Here is a 14988-nt window from a genome sequence, read left to right as displayed (position 1 = left end):
TGGAAAAATGCCAGTACACTTAATCATGCACGGTTTTGCTAGCTCATTAAAGAAAAAAAATCTCTATTTTCCCTCACTGAATGAAGAAAATCAAAGTAGAAGGCTCTGATAACGCATCATACTTGAATACATAAAATGTACTAAAATCATCACAAAGCTATCACAATTTAGCGCTGACTTAACCTAAGCACTTTGTCCACCGGATGGCGTTCAAGGCTAAAATACAATAAGTAGAGGACGCGAATTTACTTCCCAGCTGTTACAGACGGAGCTAGATAAATATTGTACAAMGTATTTCCATCTATTTAGTTAAAACCCAGCATACAACRATAACAGTCATGACTCTGACCAAGYAAATACAYAAATGACCATTTTTCCATGTGAATTTTTGTAGAAAACAAAAATCTCACATTCACTTGCATGTACATGCACACACTAATGCTCACGACAAGCTTTTGTGAATCTATTCTTATAAATATTAGGATAACTAAATATTTTGGGAAGAAAAAAATYAAGAAGCAGCAATAAAAAAAGCAATAAATTTTAGTTATCTATTGCACGTCAAAACATGAAGAGGGAGCCAAAGCAGAGCTCGTAAATCAGCATTTAAGTTGGACGTTAAAGCATTCAATAAAGAACTCTGAAGTCCAGTCATAACAAGTGATACCTACCAGCCCAGACCCTGGACACAGCACAGATCAAAAATAGGAAGTTTTCATCAAAATATTATTACTCCAGGAGAGTGCAAATCTTTACAGTATCTGCCAGTAACTTCTAAACACGGATGTCTGCAGCCTCTCTACACAGTACAAACATACAGAGGATTTAAAAGCCAGTTTCCTGCTCTTATTCAGTCTTCCATCCTACCTTCTCCATTGTGAGCTGTTTGAAGACGGGATAGTATTTGTGCAACCGCAGTTTCCTGAGCCAGTCTAAGATCCCATTCTGCTCCTGTGTCTGGGGGGTCTGTGGACTGGAAGACATTAGCATGGGCGAAGAGGCGTCCATCTGGGTGCGATAGCCCAGCGACGAGCCGGTACCCCCTGAATGGGAGCAGTGCGGTAGTGCAACAGGAGCGGCAGCCGGGTGCTGAACGTGATTCTGAGAAGACTGAATGCCGGCCACTCCACATATAGGTCTGCAAAATAGTCGTGTAATTTTAGTTAGCACACTGAAACTGGGGTGCAGTGTTCAGCTAGTACGGTCATACTCGTAAAAATCTGCCATCTCCAAGATTTCCGGCAAAACCTGCATTGTCCAATCCAAGTTACAGATTTGTCCCTTTGGGATTCTACGCTGTTCGACAGCATAGTTAAAGCAGCACAGTTTATGGCAAAAGTAAATCATACTTTCCAATTAAGCACAGTTTTCCTTCTGCAATCACAGAAAACTTATGTCCTACTCATCTCCGTAATAAAAAAAAAAAAAGGTTTATAGATAATGGCCATGACTGAACTTTGTAATGTTAAAAAGAAGCCCAAATATGTTATGTAGAACAGTTTTTTACATGTGGAAGTGGCACAATAATATTAGCTACTTGGAGGGTTCAAGTTTTTGTTGGAGAAAATGATTATTTCTTCTTAAGAATGATTAGGGTTTACAGAAAGTAAGAGTAGTTCTTTCCTTCTTTTCCCAAGGCTGACTTGTACGTCCCTTGCTCGCTTTCCTTTCTCCTTCTGGAAGGAAAACCGCTGCTGCACAGGGAAACATTCAAATGAGAAAAAAAGAAGCCCTAGCAGAGACCCTCTAGTCTTCCCTAGCCCACAGACACTTATGTCAGGGATGATCACATCTGTGCTTACAATCAGGACAACCATTATTCACTTTATGTACTCTATCCAGTATATCCTAATCAAGGACCCACACTGTACTARGTTCCATGTAGCTATATAAAGAAACAACGCTTGCTGTTCAGGAGTGTTTAGCATGTGAACAAGAGTGAATATAGAACACAGCTGGCGGAAGTCACAGAGACTGAGACCGTTATGACTTGTGTAGTAAGCAGTGGATCACAAAGAAATCATCCATCACCACAGCTCAACAGTGAAGATTTGCTGCCAATCAGGAGTAACAATTTTAAGTTTTCTGAGAAATGCTGCTTAGAATAGGTTTCCATAGAGCCCACTGCCAACAGCAGCATGGCAATTGTCCGATGTTACCTCCTGTATAACACTGGTCAAAAGGCTTCCCTAAACGCATCTTCAACATGCATGTTTCTGAAGACAAGACATCCACTGCTGATTTCGTAACTGGCCATGATGAYGGAATCCATCACAACCCTAGAAAACTTGGTCCAATGGTATATTTTATATACTTTATTTTTGAAGCTGAARTTGAATTCTATCTTGCATTTCCAGATAGCAGTAATTAGACCACGTTATATTCCAATTTGCAAAACTCAGTTGTCTCTTATGTAAGTTTTATTGCCTTTGTGATCAACTCACTCCAGATCTTCTCTTCAATCAATTCATCAGACTGAGCTACCGCAGTTGTTACTATAAAGCATGTTTTTGAGACATTTAAAGAACAAATGACATTAGAAATGCTAGTACCTTTCACACTCATATTCCCCCATCATTTAGCAGTTACTGAGCAGACCACATGCTGAAGTTAGACTTTCTTAAAATCTTTAACATGATAAGAATTTACAAATGATTATGAAACTACAGACTCGAATAAATACTCAAGGAAAGACAAATAATTACCTATGTAAAGGGGTTTTACAACTAACCAGAATAAACATAAACCAACTATCTTACCTTCCAGATGTTCCTAGTGTAGTTCCTACTTTATAAATGGAGGGGTTGCCAGGATCTAAAAACAGAGAATAGAAGTTAAACATATCAATTTATTAAGGGTAAGTCAGTACAACCAAACAAAAAAACCCCCTTCTCTATTTAAACTTACTTGAACTCTGAAGCTGCTGTGAAGGTGATGAAGTGCTGAAGAACTTTCTGACGTGGTCATTTTTCACCACATGGGAAGGTAATGGTGCCAAATACCTGCATGTTTACGTAAAACAAACAAATCCCCCCATTCTGTTATATTTGAATTGCAGCTGCCTACGCAATCATGACTGTAGACTATAAACAACATTTTGAAATTGGTATTGGGGACCTTTCATGTTAAGAACACCAGGAAATTCTGAATCAAACTAGACTTAAAAAGCACATCATATCCTTAATGCTACTTAAACCCATGTTACTGTTTTATGCTGTCCTCATTCTATTTAAAGTTTTAGTCAAAGATGCTAAATTTAAGAGAGTATGTGTGGCTGAAACAGCAAACACTTGTAAGAAAAAGTGTGCAAGTATAAACTTGAGAATCTCCTCTCAAATTTTGAAACTAAAGACTGTAAAATATAGATGTATCTATTGTTGTTTAATTTCCTCCTCTTTGAGATAAACAGCAGACGCAGAGTCTGGCAATGCAGGGAAAACGTCTAAAAAACTTATGTCACATTTTCCCTAGGATTGCAACGTCTCTTTGAGGGGAATAAAAACGGCAGTCTTCTAAAACTCTGTAATGTAWAAAGTATGTTCTATTGACATTACTAGACTTCTTGTTATTATGCAAACTTGATTCTCTCTTTTGCCAAATCTATAGATTTGAAAACATACAGAAAGTTAAGAACATTTTGACCACATCTTTATATACGTAATTAAAAAAAAAAAATCTTTGAGTAAAAAAATTAATACAACTATATACCCACACTCACATACGAATGTGATTTCCACCTTGAAAATTCATAGTTTGTTTCTGAATTTTTCAAATATGCAGCACTTAACAAAACAGCTTCTGTCTGTCTCTGTTCCTAAGATACAACCGTTGCTGTGTAAACGCAGATTGCTGCTCTATTAACCTAGATTTGTAGAGACTGTTGCTAGCTAAACAGCAGCAGCAAGTGACATGCATTCTCTCTTATCCTACCTAATTCTCAATACACTGTGATCCTCAAAGCACAGAAGGGAGTTTGAAATGTTAACACTGCTTGCCATTAAAAATAATCTAGGCATGCACCTGCTGGCTCTGACCATGGAAAAACAATATCCACCACGGCTCTGGCAGCAGGGGACCTAAGTCTGTCTTGATTAGGGATACTAAGTGTTTAGGAAGCATCCTAAAAAACGTTACTTCATGTTTTAAATGCCATTTCATACTTAGCATTGGCAAAGACAGTAATAGCTGAAAATATCTTCTGTTCCTCAAATTATCCTAGCAAAATTATTTCAGTACTTCAAAAGAAAGAGATGATGCAACCTTCCCTGGCTGATGATTTTCAAAATGGTGGTTAAGTTTAGATAATGGCCAGGTAACTTGTGATAATGCGGGGAGATATCATCTAAGGCTTCAGATATTTCTTAACTGTTAAGGGCTCCCAACAGTTTAATGGCTACAAAGATATACACTAAGCATTTTAAAGCACACTTACCTTTTAAAAATTAAAGTAAAATAAACACCACGACAACCTAAAAAACCTGGGACAAAATAATATAAAACTGTCTGAAGGGATAACAAAAAAATAAAAGATCCCACAACCCATCCCTTAATACAGAAGGAAGACTACTTGGGAAATTGCCTTTCCCAGAGTTTTGGCCTTTTTTTTAAAACAAAAAAACAAACAAAAAAAAATGGCTATTTTTGGAGCCTAAACCGATCTTCTGCAAAGCCACTGCTCCCATATTTATTTCTAACAAAGCACTAAGAAAAGTTAACGCTCCAGAAAGTTTAATAAAGTATATTATGACCTTATTTATTTCCGAACAAAGAATCTCTGCAAAACTCCTATATACTGAAATTAGCAGAACATCAAGGAATAAGGTCTGCAGAATCAGGCTCTGAGCTCTTGAAAGTGATTTAGAATACAGCCATAACATTTCCATTTCCTGCTTTTTCCACTCTGTGAGAAAAGCCAAATGGCAAGTTAAAAAACAAGCAGACAACAAAACAGCATACCTAAGGTCTGATTCCAAGTCTATGTGGTTCCGTTCTAGGTAAAATGAATCTGGACCAGCTAGGCAAGGAATGAATTTCTCCAAGTTTTCCTCTGGATACAGCTGAGACAGCTAAAGGTAGAGCATATTACAAATGGAAAAATAAGGGAAAAAAAGACTTGTTACCAGTTATATGAGATTCAAGGAACAACAATTTACAAGTCAAATATTTTATGAAGTTCAATCTATTTGCATTATGTCAGCACATTTAGAAAAACGCCATTGAACAAATTACATATTGGTACAAAACGGTCCTGCATTTTCAAAGTAATCTTCTTAACTCCTTTACCTTTGAAATAAATTCAGTCACTTCAATGGAAGATTTGGTTACCACTGTCACTGAAGAATCAGACCACAGGACCTTAGGAATTGAAACACGTTCAGTTTAGTAAACAGTAGTCAGGGATTTAAGGTTAGTTTTAACAGCTCAAGCTCAAAAATAGGTATCAGATGTTTATTTCACCCACTGTGTGAAAGAAAGTGTGCAACATGTGGCATCAACACAGAAAAACTTTTCTGTGCACACGTAACTATTACTCAATCCTCCCTTCCCGCCTGATTCTAGCTAGCTGCTATTATACTTAAAAACTATTCTGAATTCTTAAAAAAGCACTTCAGAGTTTACACAGCCAGTGCACACTGCAGACACCCAGCACTAAGAAACAGACTACTAACAAATGGAAAAATTTTTCTTCCTATTGTTAAAGAAAACAGCTGGTTCGTAGAGTCTGATGTGCAGTAGGAACAACTCATTGCAGCGTAACAGCACCTATTTCTAATTAATCAACTCCATATGCAACGCAAAGTTGAAAAAAGGCAGCAAAAGACCCCACTGCCAAAAAAAGCTCAACCTTACAAATGTTACTGTTCTAGCCATGCTCTTTCAGACATCATCTTGCCTATGCCCTAGAAAAAGTATCAGTATCTCTTCGCATACGCTTTCTGTATTAACTCATTACATTCTAAAACACAGAGGAATTTACTGGGTGCTAAATGATTAGTTTAACTGAATCAAAAGTCAGGCTTTCTAGGCATAAAGAATATCAGAAGAGACTGGTTAGCATTACTAGTGACTGTTAAGTTCCTTCAGACTTGTCTAGTCAAAGCATTTGGAAGGTATATGAATCTTCACCAGTTATATACGGGAAGAAGCTGTTTTTGTGTGTTTAAGAATCAGGAAGCTTTCCTCTCACATGACACTAGTTTCAATGACAACTCAAAACATACACAAAGATTTTCCAGCCACCAGAATGCTGCCAAAAAGACTGGTGAGAGAAGAGTATTTCAAAATATATTACATAATGGAGGAATTTCCTCTCTGCAGAGCTGTTACACAAAAAGTAAGAAAAAAAGAAAAGAAGAAAGAAAATCCAGACAGTTTCTGGTTTTACAGCCTGTACGCTTTAAGTTCATGAAAAACTAGTATATCTTTTAAGATTCACGAGAAGTTTCAGAAAATATAGGACATATTTCTTTTTCTTTCAGGTTCTTTCTTTTGATGACTTGTTACAATTTTCAATACTTACGAAACAATAATGTGAACTGTAAATGCAGGGAACAACAGCAAAGCCGAGTAATGCTGAAAACACCAAAACTGCTCTATCTATTGGCTTTCTATTCCAAGCAACAAAGCTACTAAACAAAATATTTAATAGTTGGGTTTCTAAACCAGCAAACAGCAATTTATTAGCTCAGCTAAACTATGCAATGTGCTTTCAGACATTTACAAGCTGTCTAATGAAATGTTGTAGCTCTTTTCTGATACAAGTAATCTTCTGATATTTATACATGAATTTATAATGGGAAAGATAGTCTGTGGGATCCTAACATGTAACTGGAGTTCACACAGCTACATACTTGACAATGATTTTAAAAACTCCTCAAAAATGCTTTCTAATATTGATGACATTTAGAATACTTAGAATTCAGACAATTCAGAACATTATCAGTGAATCAAGTCATGCAGGGGTTAACACTGCCAATGTCACAAGCAGATATCAAACTGCTGCTCTATCTCATATACTGGCTTTAAATAACAACTGTTTTGGTAAAAAGTGTTAGATATTTGAAATTCTGCTGTTCATTTCCTGTCCATTTCCAGATTCTCTTTTTCTCAGTGTTTGGCTCTGTTTGCTCATTAAGTAAAGCAGAGACGTTTTCTGGGCTTTGCATTCTGAATTTTGGAATACGCCATTCAAACTAGACGAGAGAAAAGCATTTTCTCTTTCCTCCTCAGAAATCCAGACCCAGAATCCAGTCTTCCACCATTAACATAAGTTTTCACAGAATGAGATCGTAAGTTCACAGAAACTGTGAGCAATCATATTACTTCATTGTTTTACAAACTGAACCACCAAAAGCCATGCGAAAAGCGGGGCTGGAGGGCACTTCTCCTAGCAGCTTGTGGCTACCTTCTCATTCCAAAACCTGTTCTCATTTCCAGCTTGAGTGTGTCTGGCTCCAATCTTCAGTAAATGGTTCCTGTTAYGCCTTTTTCTGTTACACTAATTACACCTTTAATACAAAATATTTTTTTCTTTTCATAACACTTTTATAAGATATTCAAGTCACATTCCAGCAAAGTGTCTCACTACATGGCAATTCGCTAGTGCTAGCCTTGAATAATTTACACTGCTATTTCATAAACTCTTCAAAATTCCTTTTAAAAAGAAACAGTAACATCTGAACGACAGGCCACATTCTCACATTCCCCTCAATGCTGAATACAAAGAAAAATGACCATTCTACCTCTTCTTCAAAGGCAAAGGGTTTCCATTTGCTACCATATCGCCCTAAGGGTCTAAGGGCTCTTCTTTCTCTGGAATAAGACTTAAATTCTTTTTAGTTTCAGCTTTCCAGGACACAGATTCCCACCGTGTACCTGTGACATGAATTATTTTGCTTTCCTAAATACATACTTGGTCACAACTGATTGCATTAGAGTGAATTTTGTTCGTCTCTGTCCTACCTATCAGACGATGTGCATCATCTGCAAAGTTCACTCAACAGCAATTTTAAGACTACTTCCAAATCACATGCACACACACAAAATGACTAGCATCTATCCCTGAGGAGCTCCATTAGAACAATTTCTGTGATCTATCAATGATGTTTGAGCACTTCTTTAATTCCCTTTTAGCTGTTATCCTCCCTTCCCTAAGGGTGGAAAAAAGCCAATCATCCAAACTTACCTCAAAGGAATATTCAACATTTCTTTCATTCTTCTTGTGTGCCAGTCCCTTTAGTTCCACTTTTTCAACACTTACTATGAGAAAAAAAAGAAAGAAGAATGAGAAAGATATTCCTAAACGCACGTAAGAGCGATTATTCTTCAGTAGTGCCAGTAGGTGCTGGTACTCACTGCACAGGTAGCTGTTCCATGTTGCTTTCAATTCTTATCTTTCAAAGCGTGCCTCTAGCTTAGTTTCAACCATCACACAACCAATACACGAAATGTAAAACACTTAATTTCCTCATGACCTTATCATTGTGCTCATCAGTATAGGAACAAAATGCTACACAAACGCATATGGATTTATTTTAATAGCATCAGCAACAAGTAGCCAAGTATCATCCCTCTTTTTGCAGATGAAAAAATGTATATATACAGCTCACTGTACATACAACATTTTCCCTCAGCAGTTCAAACAAGCAAAATCCAGGGCCCTACCATGCTTTTTCTGGGGAAATCCARTTTACAAAATTTCTACCTGTTTTCAGGACTATAGGCTGGACTCAAACATATGTTTATCATATATATCTTTTTTGTTAACGTAAGTTGCATGACAGAACAGTTACACTATAAAAATCACAGCAACACACTGTTTCAGGCATCTGGTTACATCAGCCTAGCACCTCTCTATTCCCACAGCGAGACTTCAGCCAAAGCTCTTCCATGGCCAGCCTGGAGCTTGTTTTTTCTCCAGCTGAAACAATCATGGCCTGTTCTGAAGTCTTTACCAAAGACATTTCAAAAATGTTGTTGTGTCCTGTCGATTTTTAAAATGTTACAACCTAGATCTTGGCTTTTTCAAAGACCTCTTCTTCCAGGTTTACTATTTATCTGCAGCCAAAATTTTTAGAAGTATCAAGTTTTGAACAGATCTGTAGATATTTGTACCTTCTGGTCTTTAAAACACAGAATTAGCATTCCCTTTATGATTATCTCAGCTGTTCCTTCACTGTGTAATTCCCAAGTACAATAATGCAAATTCCTAAGCTCATGAATAATGTCAATTCATTACTCACTTTCTTCTATACCTTATTCTTTTTGCAGAGACTTGGTCCACTTTAATTCACTTTTCAGTGAATTCCTCTCGCACTTTTGGAATGATTTTACAGTACTAGCTTGCTGTTACACTGTATGCCATAGGAATAAATCTTCTGCGTGCCAGATACCGATGAGTTATCTAGACAGCAGTATAAAGACTCAAACATGCTTTGAAGTGGTTCAAAGCTGTTCCTGCCATTTGAAGAAAAACCTACCTCCGTATACTTATCTAAGAGAATCCAGGGCACCCTTTGTTGTGCTCATAGGCGAAAGAAAACACTGAATGCTGATTGGAATGATACCTGCTTAAGATTTATCGTAATGGGAAAGAGCTTGGCAAAGTGGATATTGAATAAGGATTTCACCACCACGCTGTTGGCGAGACAGCTGACTGACGAGCAAATAATTTGTAGAAAGACTAGCGTCAACTGCTCCGACATATGTTTTTGCAATAGGACAAAGAAAACCTTAAAGATACGCAAGTGTTACTTAACAGGGTATTTATAGCAAAACTAGTGTTACTTTACTGAAAGTGTTTTCATCACTTAAATTTTCCATAGCATTCAAATAGAGCAATTCAAGCTAAATAGGATTACCCATCAACATAAAACGACGCTATTTTTGTTTTACTATGTGGGTTAATAACAAACTTTACATTGCCTCATGGAATTTGTCATGCTGACAGCTACATGACCTTTTATGCTAAAGTTCGGATCTGAACTTGTTCAGTTAATATAATCTGCTACAGTGAATTTATCCTCTGGAAAATGATTGCAATTAGCAAAGTGAATCATTATGTAGAWACTTCTGCACTGACTGTAGTGATTCTGCACTGAATCTGCAAGACTCAGTTTGTTCTAGAGCATGAAATATAATTCATTATACAGCAGTAACATGCTGCTATGGACAACTGTCTGGATAATTTTTAACATGATACAAAGTGCCCCAGTAATTTTCTCTCACTCAAAACCACGAAAAATATCATTAGTCTAACAAAGTCTGTAGTTCTTGTTAAATTCATTGGTCATATAAATTTGTTATTTGATCTCTCAGCATGCTAGCCTTTGGAGCACTATTTAACCTATGGTTGATTTTATTAAATAACTTATCTGCCATGAAGCTTAACTTTATTCAAAGCAAATGATCACACAAAACTTAGGAAGAGAAAACTGCCATCTACCAAKCAGGAGTGAGTGGATTTTAAAAAGAAAAAGAAAACAGAATGCTTGCTGTATTTACTCAGAAAACCACAGGAAATTGCTCAAAGAGCTGATTCTAGCCAGTATCACTATAACTGATTCAGTGACCAGAAAAACCTTCATCGTTAAGGCTACATGATACGCTGTGCTTTCAGGATGCTGAACTCAGCAAAACTGAAGTTTCCTAGACCAGAATATTAACCAAAAAAAAAGTTAATGTTTCAAATTCAGGAGATAGTGCAAACACACGTGCATGGGCTCTCTCAAATCTGAGCTTTAGGTCTGGAAAAAGTTATGGGGAGCTCATCTGCAAATAGCCCAGCTATGCCCTCTACGTTCAGCTTTGTTGCTGTGCACAGGTCAGAAACCAACTGGAGCAGCCTGCAGGGTATCGGTCACAACACAAGACCTACGAGGGAGCGGGATCTTTCCATCTGCTCCTTTCTCCCAGCACTCCCCTGTAAACTGAGCCAAGAAAAGTGCGTGTGCACCTCATTCACTGCTAGACTTTCTGAACTGCATTGCCTATAAGGGCACAGAARACTTCCTGGTATAGGGATTTATCCATAACTACCTGGGAAATGAGCTAAAGACTGGGTTTAAATGCAGGTAAGTGAAGCAGAGAGTTGGACGATATCACAAAATTTACRTGGAAAGGGATGTAGAAAGATAATGGAGGTTTCTACAATTTGAGCCCTGTAGAAGAGGCTCCCATTGAAGCTGTGGCAGCCCATAACCAGGGTAAAATACATGCATTATAACTGCTTCRTGGCATCATTCAGAAAAGGGCAGAGTGCTGGGACATATCCACACAACCCTAAGCATGTACTTCCCAGTTACCAGGAATTTGATTTTAAAATACTCGAATCTCGTATTTTGCTTAACTCTAGTCCAAAAGGGCAACAGACAGCATGAAACAACCTCCTTCACTAGCAAAGATTTTCTATCACTGAATTTCCTAAGCGTTTTTTTTTCTTTTAAAATTTATTTGCTGCTTTCACTTGTACCCAAGCATTCTGCACACAGTTATCAATTGTACACACAAGTGTAGTTAGCACAGACACTTGCATTTGAACTACTMCAGCACAGAGGCCATAGCAAGCACTGCTACATGTTTAACTTCACCTCTACTCTTTATTATAACGCAACAGGGATCATGTCACACAGATGTCCAGACAGCATAACAGCAAACACAGCTTAAAAGATAAAACAGGATCCTTTCCCAGTTCATGAGAGCTTGTATCAATGGTTCCAGTAAACTTCCAGCACAGGAAGAAGATAAGATGCTGTTTCACCATCCTTTGGAGATGCTCTGCAACGCAAAAGCCTGCCAGTACTTCCCATTACCCTTTTGATTAGCTTTTCAGAAGTCTATGAAGTTGTTTTACAATAGTGGTTGTTATCGCAAAGAGGCCATAAGCCGCAGCTCCCTGTGCTACTGGGAACACAGCAGCCGTTTAGGTTATGTTTCATTCTGGGTTTTGTTTTACAACCCGAGGCAGCACTCAAGGGAAACTCTGCACTCTGCCTCCCCCAAATAACTCACACCTTCCCCCGCGTYGTTCAATAATCCCAGGACTTCTGCCCATCTGGCGACTCTCCTCTGTAAATGAAACTCTCCACTACAGGCCAGCTAGTTCTTTTCCCATATGCCAGAATACTTGTATCATCATTAGCATTTCCTGATTCTCAGATGTTAACATTTGTTCTAGCTTCCCAAACCTCCCCTTCCCCAACTCATTCAGAATTGCAGAAAAACAGAAAGACTGCGTGGCATATAGTACAGCATTTCTTTCTTACTGCAAATGTGTGCATCTATACACAGGATTTTAAGCTAGTACGAAAAGAGAAAACAAAATGGAGGAAAACTCCATCATTCTTCAAATGAAGCTCATCATGAATCTTGATGGCAACTGCTTAGCTTCTGATTTGTCTTTTCTCCTTCTCAAATATAAGTAGACCTAATGCTCCTGTCCTACTGTTCCAGGATTTCAAGGTAAAACAGATCCAGCAAGTTAAGACATTTTATTCACTCCCGTGCCTTCCTAGCCTAGCCTGAGAGTTTTACCCATTTGGCTGATGGCTAGTACATTGAACATTGGATGAGTTGAGTTTTGTGAAGGCAGAAATGAACAACTCCTCCCCTCTCCCCCCAAAGTCCTAAACCCTCTGGCCTTCTCTGCATCATTCCTTGCCCAGCTTATCCCTCTGAAAGGGTGGGATCTTCGACTGTAATTCTGCACCTATGCACGAGCACATCTGAGGCCACACTAGGTTGTTAGCCCTTTCCCTCCCAGACTGTCAGCACCGACATATTCAAATGAAAGATTGATCCAAGCACTTCAGGATTCAAGTGTAGTTTGAAGATCCACACAAAACAGATGACTAGGTTCCTGAGACGCTCCTAGCAGGTCAAGGAAAGGATTGAAGCATCTCAGCCACGATGTGAACTTTTCTCCTCCAGCATACACATGTAGCAGCAGAAAAACACTTCATTTTGGAAGTCACCTCAATAGTCCGTTGTGGAGTATTTTTGTACCTCCCTCTTTAAACTTTTGGAGAAAGACACTTAACTGGCAAGGGGACTAGATAAATGAGTATGTCAGTCYAGATTTGCCACTTCTATGTTTCTATTAGAAAAGTTAAAAAAATAAAGAAGCTAAGAGAATCATAACTGTTGTCTTAAAGCTAAACCCTCACTTGTGTCAGCAGGAGCAGTATTCATGCTATTTCAGTACTGACACCAGCATTCTAAAATTAAATCAAATCCCCATTCCATCTTCCTGTGCGTATCATGCATTCTGTGTGCAGATCAATATAATTTGTGCCAGCATATGGTTTCCCTTTTTAATTTCATGAATAGTTTTACACAGTGCCTTTTTTAAAAAAAAAAAAAAAAAAAAACTCAAAGGCTGACCGTACATGAGTGGCTACTCTTTTTTGCATTGACAGTAGATGAGAAGTAGTACAGAGACTGCAAGCTAGAAGCACATCACAAGAACAGAACTGGGTAAGAACAAACAACACTGAGGCTCCTAGGAAGACTTTACCACACTCAGGCTGAAAGAATAGTTTATAGTCCATATGTAAATAGATAGTCATTTTCTTTYAAATCACTGCATGTAGCTTCAGCTTATATGGCATCTAGATAAATACTGTTCTACAGAATTCAGATAGCAAAACTTGAGTAACAAGGGACTTTTGACTCAGCTGAGCTCGAGACATGGTACATGACCAGGGTGGTGAAAAAAGCTACAGTCTATTTTTAAGAAAGAAAATTCATCATAAGTGAGCTCCTGTGATTTATTATATAGCGGACTGCACATAATCATAACCGATTGCTTATAGATTTTAAAGATTTGTTTCATGAAGTTCTTCATAGAAGCAAAGACAAATAGAGTAAATTTTACTAAAAATGTATACTTGACCAAAAGAAACTAATAAAATACATTTTACATCCTTGTTTTATACAGAAGTGGTAACTAAAAATGCAACACAGACTTTCATAGACTAGGTCTTGTTTTTCTAAAATAAGGAAATACCTCAAGCAGCATTACTCAGCTTGTACATTGCTGGTGTCCACTAGATATCAGAAGCTAATCCACAAAGTGACTACACAAAAACCTGAAACAATAAAATATAAATTCTCCATTCAACCCTCAAACCCACCAATATTTACATTCCCCACATATACCACAGGCAAACAAAAATGAGGTAAAACAGAACTAAAAGTTTATCTATTCTTTCTGTAATTTCAAAGTATACATACAGCAACAAAGCACAAGAAATTGCGAGAAATTTTCTGTGAAAAGATTAGTTAGCCCTCCAATTGCAAAAAAGCTTAGAAATTGCTTACAAGTAGCAGTTTTAGTGTTTTCATCTGCTTTTTAAACAGCTTCTTGTTTTTACAGTTCTGATTTTTTTAAAAGCTTTTTATATAGGCCATGACAGAGAACGGAAAAAAATAGTAGTGATTCACTCTTCCTCTAACCAGCAAATATACTGATCCATTTCTACCACAAACATACAACTCTAAGCTTTCTAATGAACTAGAAGTATTTTATTTCACTAGCCTTCTACTTCTCAAAATTTAAATTGCTCAGATACTGGAATGCCAGAGGCCTGAAGAAAACCTGCAGAATCAAATATTAGGCTTCCAAAGGACACAAACAACTGCCCAGAGGTCTGTAAGATGAACAGCAAGATGAAATTAAACCAAGAGTTAAACTCAGGTATTGATTAGCATCTCTCAGGTTGCCAAATTCAGTATTAATATGGACCTCAAACTGGGTTAGTTTCAACAAACTGTAGAGAGCACTACAGTATTAACTTGAACCAGCTTTGTCATTAAAGCCAAGAAAAGGCTGGTACCACTGATCTGTCCCAGAGACCTTTCCAGAGGAAGATTCTGCTTGAAGAGCATTCCTATGACCTCACCCTCCAAAACTTGGGTGAACTTTCAAACTTTGACCTGGGAGGGTCTGAATCATTAAATACTCTGAGGACAGACACCGTTAAACTTGAA

General features: G+C 37.7%; 1 protein-coding gene across 1 annotated transcript in view; it reads right to left on the bottom strand.

Annotated features, from left to right (window-relative positions):
* The window catches only part of ZCCHC14 (zinc finger CCHC-type containing 14), a 57412-nt gene that overhangs the window by 10191 nt on the left and 32233 nt on the right, over positions 1–14988 (bottom strand). The window contains exons 3-8 of the mRNA XM_085310148.1: positions 8186–8259; positions 5284–5355; positions 4957–5066; positions 2908–3002; positions 2760–2814; positions 868–1138 (exon numbers count right to left, since the gene is read on the bottom strand). Of these exons, the coding sequence (XP_085166274.1) occupies positions 868–1138; positions 2760–2814; positions 2908–3002; positions 4957–5066; positions 5284–5355; positions 8186–8259 (677 nt within the window). The remainder of the gene's footprint in view (positions 1–867; positions 1139–2759; positions 2815–2907; positions 3003–4956; positions 5067–5283; positions 5356–8185; positions 8260–14988) is intronic.

Source organism: Rhea americana, unplaced genomic scaffold (genome assembly GCF_003343005.1).
Source record: "Rhea americana isolate MKP2758 unplaced genomic scaffold, rheAme1 scaffold_311, whole genome shotgun sequence".
Classification (NCBI taxonomy): Eukaryota; Metazoa; Chordata; class Aves; order Rheiformes; family Rheidae; genus Rhea; species Rhea americana.
Note: the sequence above shows the minus strand (reverse complement) of the source record. Positions and strands in the feature narration are given on the sequence as shown.